Source organism: Aptenodytes patagonicus, chromosome 3 (genome assembly GCF_965638725.1).
Source record: "Aptenodytes patagonicus chromosome 3, bAptPat1.pri.cur, whole genome shotgun sequence".
NCBI classification, from domain to species: Eukaryota; Metazoa; Chordata; class Aves; order Sphenisciformes; family Spheniscidae; genus Aptenodytes; species Aptenodytes patagonicus.
Window position 1 is genome coordinate 79842548 of NC_134951.1, and position 14555 is coordinate 79857102.

At 35.4% G+C, this 14555-nt stretch overlaps 1 protein-coding gene across 3 annotated transcripts in view; it reads left to right on the forward strand.

Moving 5' to 3' along the window:
* The window catches only part of PACRG (parkin coregulated), a 266362-nt gene that overhangs the window by 60275 nt on the left and 191532 nt on the right, over positions 1–14555 (forward strand). For all 3 annotated transcript variants that reach the window (XM_076333959.1, XM_076333961.1, XM_076333960.1), the window contains exon 3: positions 7084–7218. In XM_076333959.1, the coding sequence (XP_076190074.1) occupies positions 7084–7218 (135 nt within the window). The remainder of the gene's footprint in view (positions 1–7083; positions 7219–14555) is intronic.

The following is a 14555-nucleotide window of genomic DNA, read 5'->3' on the forward strand; positions in this document are numbered from 1 at the left end:
AAGGAAATGAATGGTGATCTTTCCTGTGGGGAAATCAGTGGGTTGCCAGTTGGACTATGCTGTATTAGCCAAGTAGAGTGTTAGTTTGATACTAGTACCAGAGGAGGATGAGTCAAAGACCCTGTCAGTGGTTACACAAACATTTCCTTGATGCCATCACCTTTACATCTGCCCTGAGACAGTAGCATGCATTAGTAGACTCCATTCTGTGGTTACAGTGCAACTTTATACAAATACATGTTTCAGTTCGAATACAAAGAAATAGGATTTATGATGTTATTTCTGAAAATTTCACTCTTCGAGGTGATAATGTGGTATTATATTTTCAAGGAAGACTGCATTTCTTAGGTAAGACAGTTGAGTGGTCATATAACTTTTGATCCCTATAGCTTCAAAATAAATTTAGTGAAATGTTTTTGTGAGGAAAAAACACAAAAAGATCTGGTTAAATTCCAGTCTTCCTGTAAGGAACTTGGCAGACAAAAAACTGGAAGTTCTTTCGTTCTTCCCAGTTGTCATCTAAATGCATTAACCCAGGTTAATCAAATAAAGATATGTCTTTAACCATTAAATTTGATTACAATGTCACTGTTTTGTTTTGGGTTTTTTAATATATGAATCATTATATAATAACAGTAGAATCTCAGTCCATTCTACTTTTAGGAAGTAAAAACATTGGTCTCTTAATATCTTGATTCCCTACAACTTAATATGTGATCACATCTTTTATTTTCCACACAGCACTTGAACAGTTATTGACTTTTGATTTGAATAAAACAACCTATGTCTGCATAGGCAGATGAGAAACTGTATGTCCAATTAATTCTTGATGTTCAGTATAAATTCAGCACCGCTCCTTGAAGAATCAGTCACCTATTTCTTCCTGTCCCACTCCATGCTGCTCCTTCCCTTGTGCCAGCTGAAGTGTTCACTCATCTTTGCAGTAAACCACCTTAAGGATCTAATACTTCACAAATCAACCTAACAAAAAAAACAAAAACCCAACCAACACCACCAAAAAATAAAGCAAAACAAAACCATCCCTTTGTGCCTGATCTGGTCCTCTGAATACCTACATGAAAGCTTCTGTCATTAATGGAGGGCGGTACATTGTGGTAGCATCCAGGCTCATGAGGTGGGAAAGATCACTTGTCTCCATGTCAGTGTCAATTTTTGTCTGGCTTAAACTGCCCATGAAACTAGCGTTAGTTTTCACGAAAATCACCAATTGTCCTATGCAGGCACGTGTTTAGGTCCCTGAGTATGCATACAGTTTGACACTCAGTTAGGAAATTTGGAAAATTCAGTCTTCAAATAATTAATCACTGTTTGAATCTGGCTTCAAATAATTTTTCTTAGTCATTTTCCTAATGTGCCATCACTGAAAAGTCTAAGAATGCAACCTGATACAATGGTTTTAAATGCCCACGAGTCAATGAAAGAAATACGCTCTTTCTCCTTTTTCTTTTGCTTAATGGCTTGTATCTTTTATCTTGTCACATAGTTCAATGGCATAGAATTACAATAAATTAGTTTTGCAATTATCAAACTCCAACTTCTCTTTGGCATTTAACGAACCTCAGAAGCTCTTTATTGCTTCATATACTTTGCCATCATGAATATTAGCCTTTAATTAACTGGAACTCTAATCTTAATCTTTCTAGCTATGTTGCAATGAAATATTTTTGTTAGGTTGAAGCATATAGTATTTGTTACTGTTTTTCCAATAAATGACGTACTTTCAGAATGACCTTTTTAGTCAGTAATTCTAACGATATAAAATGTACGACAAAACTCATTATCACAAGGAAAAGCATTGTGTGCTTTCTTTTTGTATATTTTACTTAGCAACATAAAAATCACAGAGAAGCCTCAGCTGAGAGGGACCTCTGGAGATCATCTGGTCCAGCCTTCTGTTGAAAGCTGGGTCTTAGATTTGTTTTTTTCAGGTCCCTGCCAAGCCAAATCTTGAATATTTTCAGGGAGATTCCACCACTTCTCTGGGCAACTGATTCCAGTGTTTAATTTTTCTGACGGTCAAGAACTTTTTCCTTGTGTCAAGACACAATTTCCCTTGAAGAAATTTGCACCTGTTGCCTGTTGTCCTGTGCATCCTTCTGAAGAGAACACCTCCATCTTCTCTATAACTATCTGTTAGGGATTGGAAAACTGTGATTAGATCCTCCCCTGAGCCTTCTCTTCTCTGGGCTGAACGCATCCAGTTTCTTGAAGCTTCTGTCAAGATCTCCAGACCTCTAATGATCTTCATGGTCCTCTGCTAGACCCTCTCCCTTTTTTTCAGTTTTTGTCATGAACTGGGAGGATCAGAACTGGACACAATATTCCAGGTGTGTCCTAACAAATGTCAAGTAGAGTGGAACTCCTTGATCTGCTGACTATACCCATACCAGTGCAACCCTGGGCTCATTCCGCCTTCATTGCTACAAAGGCACTGCTCGCTCAAGTTTAGTGCTGTCCATGAGAATCCCCAGGTCCTTTTCAGCAAAGCTACAACCCAACTAGTCAGAGCCCATCCAGCTTGTACTGCTGCTTGGGATTATTCTCTCTCATATGCAAGACATACATTTATGCAATCTTTGTTGGCCCTGTCTTCTAGCTTGTGAAGGCCTCTCTGCATGGTGGCTATTCCTTCTGGTGTATAGTACCTCTCCTCCCAGTTTGCTATGATCCATAAACTTTGTAAGCAAGCATTCAGTTCTGTCATCCACATCCTTTATAAAGATGTTGAACAGTATCAAACCCAATACCAACCTCTAGGAACTCCCTTTGTGACCAGTTGCCCATGAGCCAGTAAAAGCATATTAGTCTTACCCTAAAAGTTCAAGCCATAACATTTCTGTAAGATTTTGAAAAGCATAGTTTATGTAAGCAGCTTGGTAAATCAGATTATTTCAACTGTCACCAGGATCAGTAGGCATTATCCCTCTGATTTCTACATTTTTTCCCTGAAATTATGGACCAGATGTGTCTTCAGAAACTGCCACATTGCAGCTAGGAAGGTCCTAATGAGTTGTACATGGAGAAATGCTAAATCTGCGTGAGGAAAAGAGCTATTAAGAATGGCCATTCAGCTGTTAGGAGGTACTATTCAACAGTTTTCTATTGTGAGAAAAATATCTTCTGTATGAAAAGCAAAGAAGAGGTAAAGCTGACTTTGTTTCCTGGAGAACTTGACTGTCCTAAAGATTTTGAGACAGCTTCTTATTGTGGATACTCTGTTCCAGAATTTAATTGCTGCTCTTTTATCACTTTTTTATAGTAATTAATCTGAATCTGTGACTGGCATTCCTGCATTGTGATAGTCTGCAAATAGAAAAAAAAAAGAAGTCTGGTCTCAAAAAGCACTACTTAAAATCTAAGTATAGGAAAATAAATACATAAAACAAAATAGATGAGGAATTATAAAAAGTGAAAAAGTAAATTATACACATATACTTTTCCTCAGGCAGACTGTTGAAGATGCATGGCTAGAATGACCGAAAGAGAGGTCTGCATAAGAGAACAGTGTTCAGAATACCAAATATGATAGTGATGGTCTCCCTAGTAATAAAGATAGGAGGGAAAGGAAACTATTTGCAAAAGGTAAACAGTATTAGCTCAATGCAGCCACTCTAGTGAATGTCTCGTAATCTATTTTTATCAAATGCAAACAAAAGGAACAAGTTGCCTCCATGTAATAAACTTAAAGCAGAGCAACAGTCCTCTTCAATTATGCAAGGTACCATTAATTCAATGCAGGGACAGTTCCACTCTTTTCCTGATTGTGATATTTCTGTGTTCTAGGCAGATCTTAGGCTCATTCCTGTCTAGGTAGTTTCATTGCTTTGGAGTCAGTTGCTCTTCCTGGTATGTAAAAGGTCTCTATGCCTATCACAGACCAAACTGACAAGAAGAACATCTTTAAGACAAAGGGAAAAACAACAGCTCTCTCTCTAGACTGTTTTCAAGCTACTTCCCTAGCTAGACACACTAGTTTGCTAGTTATACAGTATAAGAAATATGAGATGCGTTAAGATGGGTAAGAAACTCCATATTGAAATGGAGACGATAATGACGTAATGTTGAAATGAGATACACAATAATAGATGAAAGTTATTAATGGAACTTCTTAGGAAGTGGTTTTAGGGCTAACCTTATTTAATATTTTCATTAGTGACCTTGACAATAAAAATTAGGATTGTATAATGAAATTTATAGTTGACATAATGTTTGGAGTTGTTATTAAAACAGATGAAGATCACGGATGGAGGTGGAAGCCCTTGAGAACTGGTGTAATAGAAATGGAATTAAATATAATAGTACAAAGTACAAGATAATGCACTTGAAACTAATGACAAGAAAGTTTGTTATTAACATAGAGCTCATCAACTGGAAAAGATAGTTGCTGTGGCAGTTAATCAAAGGATAACTATGAGATGCCAGTGTGATGTGTCCATGAGAGACTAAATGTAATGCTAGGAGATCTACCAGACAGACTGTATTGCATGAAAAAGGGTAATACTCATTGTATTTCTGATCACTGATAATGTGGATTTAGTCAACCTGAATGGATTTCTCTCATCAACTTTTCCAGTCACAGCTTGAATGTACAGAAACTTCTAGGATTCCCAACACTGACTTTTGGCAAGGAGTTCTGTAAATCCGCTACTTGCTGCATGAATACATAACTACTTTTGTTTGTTCCAAACTTGTCACTAGATTTTTTTGATGCCCTGTACTTTTACTGAAGGAGATGGTGGACAATCTGTCCTTATTCATCCTCTCCATGAAGTCATGAATTTATAGATCTTTATTTTATTCCTCCCTAGTCATCATTTTCCCGGTTTATTCTTTTCTTGTGAAAGCCATTCCGTACCCTCAGTCCTTATCCTCCTCCTAACCTTTTCTAATTCTACCATATCTTTTTTTGAGGTGGCAGATCAGAGTAGGCATACTATTTAAGATGTGGTTTCTAACCACAGACTTTCAACAGGCAAGGGACAAATAAACAGATTTGTAATCAATTTTTTAAAGATTCTGTATATATAATAGATGAATATTAGAGGAGTAATAGAGGAATGGATTTGATAACCAAGATCTTTTAGTCCTTCTAGTTTCTTTGTTTCCTAAAGAATAGGAAGAAGTTGAATTAACTCAAGCATATTTTCTAGGGAATTTGTAAAAGTGCACTAGAAAAAGGTTCATAGCAGATTTACCAACATAAGTTGGGAAGAAGAAAGTGTTTAGTTTCAGATAAGATGCAGTTTGGGATCGCATGATGATAGTCTGCAAGAAATAATTAAGATTTTATCTCATGTAATCAAGACAACATATTCTTTATCATTTAAGTTAAAATTTAATAGAACAGTGACTCCTAATATTTTACAGAAAATAATGTTTTAAAGGACATGTGAAGGTCCTGTGTGTGAAAAATATAGATGCTTTTCTAGTGGCCTCAAATGAGAAGTGATTCATAAACTTGCCTGAAATGCAAAAAAAATTAGAGACAAGTGAAAGTACTTATACTAGCAGCACAGAACAAATTGTTCCTCTGCAGAACAATAACTGTAGATTTATTTACACTGGTTAGAAATGCTTTTCTTGGAGTATTACTCTCAACTGCTGCAGATGTGTTTACTAAACAAAGTTACAGCTATGCATCTCAAATCTATTTTCACTAGACATGGTCTATCTGTAACAGCAATATGCAACAATGGGTCAGAGTTTAGTAGTCCTAGTTTAAGCAATTCGTAGTGAAGTACAGTGTAGGCATATCACTGGTGGACCCCTCTACCTCAGTCAATGGAAACTGATGTCAAAATACTTTGGAGGAAAAAAGTGCCAAGTCAGATTTAGATCTGTAGTTAGCATAGGTAAATTACAGAACAGCACAAATGAAGCAAAGGTTGTTACATGTTTGCATTCTGTTCACTGGAAAGCTGAATGTCTGTACTGCTAGAAACTAATGTAAGGATCACTGAAGACATAGAGACAAATAGAACAATACAAAATACTGGGTATGATTTATGATCCTTGAAGCTCTCACCTTTTTTTCAAAATGACACTTTCTATGTTATAAAAGGTAGCAAGTCATAAAGGCATTTTTGAAAAAAAGAGATACACAGAGAATTGTAGGAAGTTCTTATCCCAGATGTATGGCTATGAAAAACCAAAAAAGACGAGAGTTTCTCAGGGAAGAATCAGTTGTCAAGGACATTCGAGATTAGTTTAGTGCGCTCAGTCTCTTTTAGCATTTGAGATTAGCTTCGTTAATTAGCTTAAACAATAGATTTCTTATAAGTACTTGAAATTCTGTTATCTTAGTGCCAATTATTAGTTGCTGTTGCTACTATGTTTGACTGAGAAAAAAGTTCCAGTGTGAGCATTTTGGAATTGGACTGTCATTCAGGCTACACAATATGCTGAACAGCAATAACTCAGATAAGGAACTCAGTGGAGCTGAATCAATTTTCTCCCTCCAAGGCAACACAGGCAGAGAGGAGAGGTCTGAGAGAAGACTTTCCTTCATTTCTTCCAGTGCTTCAGCCATCAATACTGAAGGGCTGGAATTCAAATGAAAGCCAGATCCATAGCATTTGAGGAAGGGATATGGTGAAGGAGATTAGGAAATGGCCAGAGAAAGACAATGGAAAGTGAGGACAGTCATATTAGATCAAAACCAAGTCAAATGACTTCTATAAAGAAACAAATAGAAGAATATTTCTCAAGGAGAACTGCTTAATTTTCCAAGAACTTCTAGTACATAACATGAATATGTTCTTGGTGTTTTATACTTGCTTAAAAATGCTGCGGTAATGGAGATAGCTACTTCGAAATACAAACAGTTTTTATGGGACAATCTTAAAGTAGTAACAAAAAAAAGCAGTTAACAAAACCTGTAGATCATTGCCAGAGTGTACTTTCAAAGAAGTGAAGAAGAAAGCAAACTAGAATTTGGGAGATCAATGTTGTTATTCTTTCTTACCTGTTTCTATTTTGAGCCATATAAATTAGGCTTTTTCTAAAAATATATTACCACTGAACTATGTTTTTTTTTGTTTTGTTTGGTTTTGTTTTTTAAAGGTAAGAGGGCCCCCACTTGCAGGAGCATTTAAGGAAAGACCAACAAAGCCCACAGCATTTCGCAAGTTTTATGAGCGAGGAGACTTCCCAATTGCCCTTGAGCATGATACTAAAGGAAACAAAATTGCCTGGAAGGTAAGTCATGGTGCAGCTGTAACCACCAGCTGAGCTTATTGAAGTGACATCTCTCATTGTCAAACAAAGTTGGCTCGTAAGTAAACAAACTGAAATAATTTCTTAGCAAATGGAAGATGGTGGGGAAGCCGCTAGAGAAAGGCCCCTGAATCAGCTGTCTACCTTGGCTAACAATTAAATTATATGCTCCAAAAAGGAAGATGACAGAGTTGCTTTGCCTTAGAGAATTGTCTCCTGCCCAATTCATCTCTATTTTTATGAGGACCTGGCGATGCAGCCTGTTTCAGGCAGTCCATGAAATGATGGAAGTGGCTGCATACAGTGAGCAGCAGCCATTTATCTCCCCCAGATTTCACCTTCCTGCAGGACACTTCCAAACAGAAGCTTTAATTACCTAAATGGATAGGTCAAGATTGCCTGCTCCCTGAAAATGCAGAGCAGAATACAAACGAAGGCAGATTCTCATTCCACAGCTGTACTCTCAGTCTACAGCATATGTCAGACAGCGTAATCGCTGTCATACGTGCCCCTGTTAGAGGCTGACCTCCACTGCTGAAACCATTACAGCTCCGACATTTCTCTGACAAAAGGTTAATTGGCTTCAAAATAAATGTATTGCTTAATGACTCCATTCTAATGCGTCTGTGTTTCTCTCTAAAAGGCTTGGTGATGTTATTTGTAAAACTTGCCAATCTTCCAAGTAACTACCGCAGACTTTAAATTTAATTTGAAAAATGAATGCTGATCTTTAACCTGCTCCTACTATTTAATTATTTTGGTTATCATTAATGACTTTATTGTTTTGTGTTATTTATTGGACTAGAATAAGATTTTGCTGGAAGCAGTGATAATTACAGAAAATGAACATGATATGCATGAGCAAAATATGTCAGATTTGCAGAATGTTTTAAATTGTTCATGTCAAGAACATACCAATTTTAAATGTACAGCTATGTTAATTCAACAGCAAAAGGAAGATTTTGCAATCTTATAGCTGATTCTACTCCTATTGAAGCCAACAGGATTAGACCTATAGTGTGGTAAGTGGTACTATGAAATTTGTTAGTTACTAGATTTTAAGGTAGCTTTTTTGCTTATTGAAGTATAGAAGAGAGATTTGTGCTACTATTTTGTTGCCCATAACAGTGTTGAATCAGCACAAGGAACAATGAATAGTTCTTGCAGCAAAGGGAATCTCTATCCAACAAGACTTTACCCATGATCAGAATGAGATTCCGGTGCAACTGGTCTGTAGGCGACCCTAGAAATGCCCTTTCTGGACTAAAACTCACAGGCTTACAATGTAAGTCTGCACTGTAATCTTTCATCACCAGGTAAGACTCAAAGGTCATTTGCAAGCACGTGCAAAAATCTGCACAATTTAGTTTTTATCTTGAGGCATTATAACTTCTAGTTTCTCAAAATTGGACTGAGAGGTACAGACAATTTACCTCATTTTAATTGCTATTTGATGCATATGCCTCCATCTTAAGGACTAGCATTCTGCTAGATGATGCTAGTGACTGCTTAGTTGACTTAGGACACGAGGAGATGGAAGGAAGCTGTGTCAGGGGAAGTTCAGATGGGACATTAGGAAAAGGTGCTTCACTGAGAGGGTGGTCAGTCACTGGAACAGGCTCCCCGGGGAAGTACTCACAGCACCAAGCCTGTCAGAGTTCAAGGAACATCTGGACAACGCTCTTAGTCATATGATTTAGTTTTAGATAGTCCTGCAAGGAGCAGGGAGTTGGACTTGATGACCCTTATGGGTCCCTTCCAACTTGAGATATTCTATGATTATATAACATCTTGCTAAATTGCTATCTACAAGCCTTCCAGCCGCAGCTGAATGTCTAGAGTAAATGTTTGCTCTCTGTATCTAACAGTTTGAATTGTTGAAAACATACTACCTTAAGACAGTCACAACAGCAGAGTCTCTAGTCAAAGATCCAGCATGTATTTTTTCTTAACACAATTTGCAATCTTAGGGACCTAATGTCTCCCTAGTGTCCACCTACCACAGTAAAACATTGGCGTGTAGCTAGTGCAATGTAGGACTGAGCTGTCACACAACAGTTGCTTTTGCTATTGCTGTTAGTCCTTTCTTTTGAAACAAATTATCGCTACTTCAGCATGCATGCAGGAAGGCAGCATGGTAGTGGACTATTCCATTCCTAACATTAGCGCAGGGCAGGGTCCAACCTTATTTCCCTTATTCGCTGCCACTTGATTTAGTCACAAATCAATCCAGACTGAGTTCTGTGGCAGGCACTCAAGAAAACAATACTGAGGTAGTAGAATTACTTGAGGCTGTTGTTTAATTTGGCATGCAACCATCATTGATTATTGTGCAGTTTAAGTAGATGAAGCAGGCAAATAGAAGTTTTCTAGTTCAAACTTTACATTAGATAGCTTCTAAAGTCTTAGAGGCTGCCCACCGCTGCAAAAGCGTGAGAATGTTGTTCATCATTAGCTAATATTTAAAGGTGCAGATAAAGCAAGGTCTGTATTTTTCACTTGTTTTAAGGACATGCGAATAGTCAAAATATCCAACATACATCTAATGGCTAATTTTCATCAGTTCATCATATTTATTTGTAAATCTGATTAAATAAGTATTTTTTTAGAGATAGATTTCACTCAATACTGCTTAAATTCATGAAAATGAAAAAAATATTTTAATAATGAAATGTGTCTAGGCATGAACACGTTCTATAAAATCTTGGCTGAACTATATTTATTTGCATGAATTGTGGTTCTAGTGGAAGGATATAAAGAAGAAATAAATGGTAACAGTGATATTTTAATCCTGTTATAATTGCACGATATCAATGTTTTATTGTGAAAGGGGTTTTTTGCTCTGTTTAGATGTAATGTATACCATGGTTCATTTCACTCTTGTTAGTTTGTCTACCAAATGGTGCATGAGAGAAAATGCAGGAGGGTTTCAGAAACATGATGTGTTCTGACAAAGGAAAATACTACAGGATTTTGTTCTTTCCTGCAAAATACACAGTTGGTTTTGTTTTTTTCTTTGTTTGTTTTTTATAATTACTGAAACAAAACAAAATAACTGTAATTGTCAGACATTTTTTTTTTTTTAAAACACTTTGAAGTCTTGTTCACTATATTGTAATTCTGTGGACAGAATACAGTCATTTTCAGCTGGAACAGAAGAATCTGAAATGTTTTAATATCCACGAATTGTGTTAATAATATGTACCAAAAAAAATATGCACAAATGACCCTTGATTTTGTAACAGTTCTGCATATCCCTAATTTTAAGCCCATGATTACTTTCCTGTAAGGGCTGGCTACATGTAACTATGGTTGTAGACCTAGATAAGATATAAATTTAAAGTTCAGGAACTATTCAAAACTATTTCTGAATAACTGCAAGTGTTGAATCTTTAATTATGAAATAATAGTACTTTTTTGTTGTTGTTGTTTAGCTTAATTATTTCCAAAATGCACTAAATTTAGAAAGAGGCATTCTTACTCCAAATTAATCCTAAGTATAGACAAGATTAAACTGTGGATAAACCATGGTGTCTACCTTGATGCCTTTTCTTAAAAAAGGGACCAAAGCAAATTAGATCTCACTACAAGATCATTATAGCAAGATGTTTCTTCTACGTGAATTCTCAGACTAAGTCTTTAAGTTTAGAAAGGCATATCTTTGAATACCCCTGTAATATTGGCATTCTGGTTGGTAAGTTTTACTATTATTGCAAGTTCAAATAAACCTCTTTCGACCTAATGGAAGAAAACAGATGAACAGATAAAATACGTTTACAACATACAAATCATTATATACAAGAACAGGAAATTGAACCTGGTTTTAAAGAATACCATCCAGAGGAAAAAAAAAAGAATTTAAGAAGCTCTGATAATACCAAACTAAAATTATCTGGTGTTAGAGGCTGTAATCACATTTATTTCTAAAAGAAAAAGACATGACTGTCTTGGTGTTCCTAATCTTTGTTTTCAAAACTGGAGAAAAGTTGTCCTTTTGTCATTTTCAAAAGGTGAATATAGAGAATTACTTGTTAGTTATGTCTGTGAAAAGAAACTTACCATCTTTGTAACTCACTACACAAATTTCTGGTTTTGATTACAATTAAAGTGAAAGAATCCATGCAAAATGAATTCAAGACTTTTCATCCCCATTCATGGGATCTACTAGCAGTCAGTGAATTCTTTGCTAAATGGCATACACTCAATGCAATATTTTAATATCTAATTTAATCCTTTGTTTGTTTTCATGCTCCCTCAGTGGTCATTAAATAAACTGTACAGATATTAGTGCCTTAAAATTGCTGCAAATATGTAATACTCATATTTTTTGATAAAGCAATAGCTTTTGAGATCTAGAAATAAACAACTTCTTTGGTTGAATTATTCAACAAATGTTCAAGGGTCTTTCCAAATTTGAAGCATTTGGTTTTGTCCACTAACAGAGAATGAATAATAATAGTATGGTTTGAAAATGTGTTTCTCATGTGTATCAAACATAGAAGTTTGGGACATAAATCATTGTTAATTTAGAGTTAGATAATAGTAGAAAGTGATCTTTTAAGAAAAAGAATGTGTTAAGATATTTATAAGCCCTTTGACTACTTATGTGGGATCCTGCAGTTCTCTTTTAGCCTATGTATATCACAATTTCATTTCAAAATGTAGTAATATATTCTTTGGCATAATCTCATACCAAGCTACAAATAATAAAAGCTCATAGTCCAGGTCTGAAAAGGACTTCCATTTTTAAATATACATTACTGAATTAAAAAAGGTCAGAATGCAATTAAACCTTTGACAAAGAAAGTTGATAAAACCGAGAAAGTATTTCTGTATTATTAAGAATGTGTTTGAAATACAGTCTCTCTGTATCATACATAAAGTATGATACAGAATGTTTGAAAAATTACTTTTTTAGGGAGTGGGGTTAATTATGAAAGTCATTATGCAGGGGGAAAAAAAGCTTCTATTCTTCAAAAGAATTTTAGCAATTTCAAAGAAATGAAAACCAAATTCAAAAACGCAAACTTCTCAAGCAAAATGTCAAAATGAACATGATTTCCATCATTTGAGGTTTATGTTTTTTTCCAGAATAGCTATGTTCACTAAGGATGTGACTTCTGCCATTTTAATTTCTCTTCATCCTTTCTTTCCTACATAGCTTGTTTTTTTCAGGGGCTAGTGTAAGCTATGGTAGCAAAATTACTTCTTGGTGATTGATAGAAACTAGATGCAGTGGTAAAAAAAAGTGTTCTGCCCTTAACATCATGAATTTGAATTGTGCATATGCTTTTTCATTGTGCAGACTGTTGAAGGTTGCTTTTGGTAACAGGGACTACAAATAATTTGAACATGTCACTTAACTGCAATTTTTATTAACATCTCTCATTCTTCATTTGGTTTTATCAGTATGTTGTATATTAGTTTATATAAAATTCTGGGCTGCTATGATTAAGCTGGTATCTATACCCAGCACCAAGACAAATCTTTTTTGTTTTTTGATTTGCTTTGTTTTTTTTGGTTTTGGTGTTGGGCTTTGTTTTGGGGTTTTCTCCATAAAATAGCTGGGTTTTAAATTCTGTTTTCTTTTCCTGGAAGTGCAACCTTTTTTGCTTGTTTGAGGGATAAGTTTTAAGCAAGAGAAAATATATTTATTTATATCAACCAATATAATTGGAAGGGAGACAAGTTTTCAGTTGCAGAGCTCTCAAGTATTATTATTGCCATCAGAAGGGGAAGGTCCAACTTTCCTTCACCTCTTCTGTTCTCTATTTCTAAGGCATACTTGGCACTGGCACTGATGCTTATCAGAGCCCTCTGTGAGTAAATTTATCTCACTAACTCAGGGAAAAAGGTGGATGTGGTTTTTCTCAATTAGCAACATGTTCACAGTCCTGTGAACTTTGATTACAAAAGGGTCGATGAGTGCTAAAGCTGTGTGTTGGTGAAGGAGAGAAACAGTCGTGAAGTACAGTGAAGAGTGGGAGAGTTGAAGGATCTCAAAACTTTTTTTCTTTTGACAGCAGTGAACTGCTGGCTTAGTTTAGCTGCTCATGGAATTGCAGCCTTAGATATCTGAAAGCAAAGAGAACAAACTGCCTATGGAAAAATAATACTTTTCTTTTGGATTTATTTTCATATATGGAGGTGTTTTTTTCTGCTTCCATTCTTTGTTAAACTGTTTAATATCTTCTTAATAAAAGATGTTGAGAGGACACTGTCATCTTAAAGAAAACTTATAAATCCCCCACAAGTGTCATGCAGAATGGAAGCTTTTTGCAAGATTATATACAAAGAGGAGCGGCCATGTATCATGCTTAGGCACAGTGGGTACAGCACAGAGTGGTGTTAGTTTCTATTTTATTTAATGTCTTCATTAATATTTTAAGAAATAGTTCAGAGTTTTCTTCTGCAATAGACTTCTGTTTATCTTCCCCAGAGGGCTCCTTTTTTTAATCATTTCAGTGATCCTTTTTAAGCCTGTGTCCAATACAATTGTGTTTGTATAACAGAAAATTGCAGTGTGGATTCAAGAGAAGGCAACTGAAAGCAAGAATTTCTTAAGCTAGAAAAAATATGTAATAATTTAGAGAGTCTAGAAATATAAGTTGAGGTAAAGAAATGAAGTCTTGGAGAAACAAATTTTAAATGCTGCCTCTGGGGAAAAAAAACCAACCAATTATATTAACAGATTTAATGGAAAGGAATAGTTTGGAAAATAAAAATTTTATTTTTTAAAGGACAGTAAAAACCTCAGTTTTCTGTGGAGACAGTAATATATACATGCTGTAAAAAATACAGCAAATTTGAGATGTGACATGGTAGCAAGAAAGAATTGTTCAGTTTTAAACTAAAAATGCAGCAATAGCTCTGTTGCATCATCTTAAATCAGAAATTATTAGTAATCTGTATACTATGACTTACTGAAGCAAAGCACAAGCAAATACTGTTTATAAACAGTCGTGTATAGACAAATACCATTCATTATTCTTTGTGACTGTGATACTAGTGCCCAACTAATGACTATCAAAAGTGCTGTCTTCACTGATGTGTATGACTTCTTCTTAGAGATTGTTAAAAATTGCAATCACAAGTCTGTTCTAGTTTCCTTTTTTAAATGTGTAATACTAAAAAATAGCCACATCTTAATGACTGTGACCTGATTTTCATTTAAATGAAAACTCCTTTAAATCTCTTAAGCAATATTGTGTATGTACTACACTTATACCTACTCTATGACCTGAAATCATACAAAAGAGCTACAGAATAAATGCAATATCTTTTCTAGCAAATAAAACAGCAAAATTCCTATTGACTGC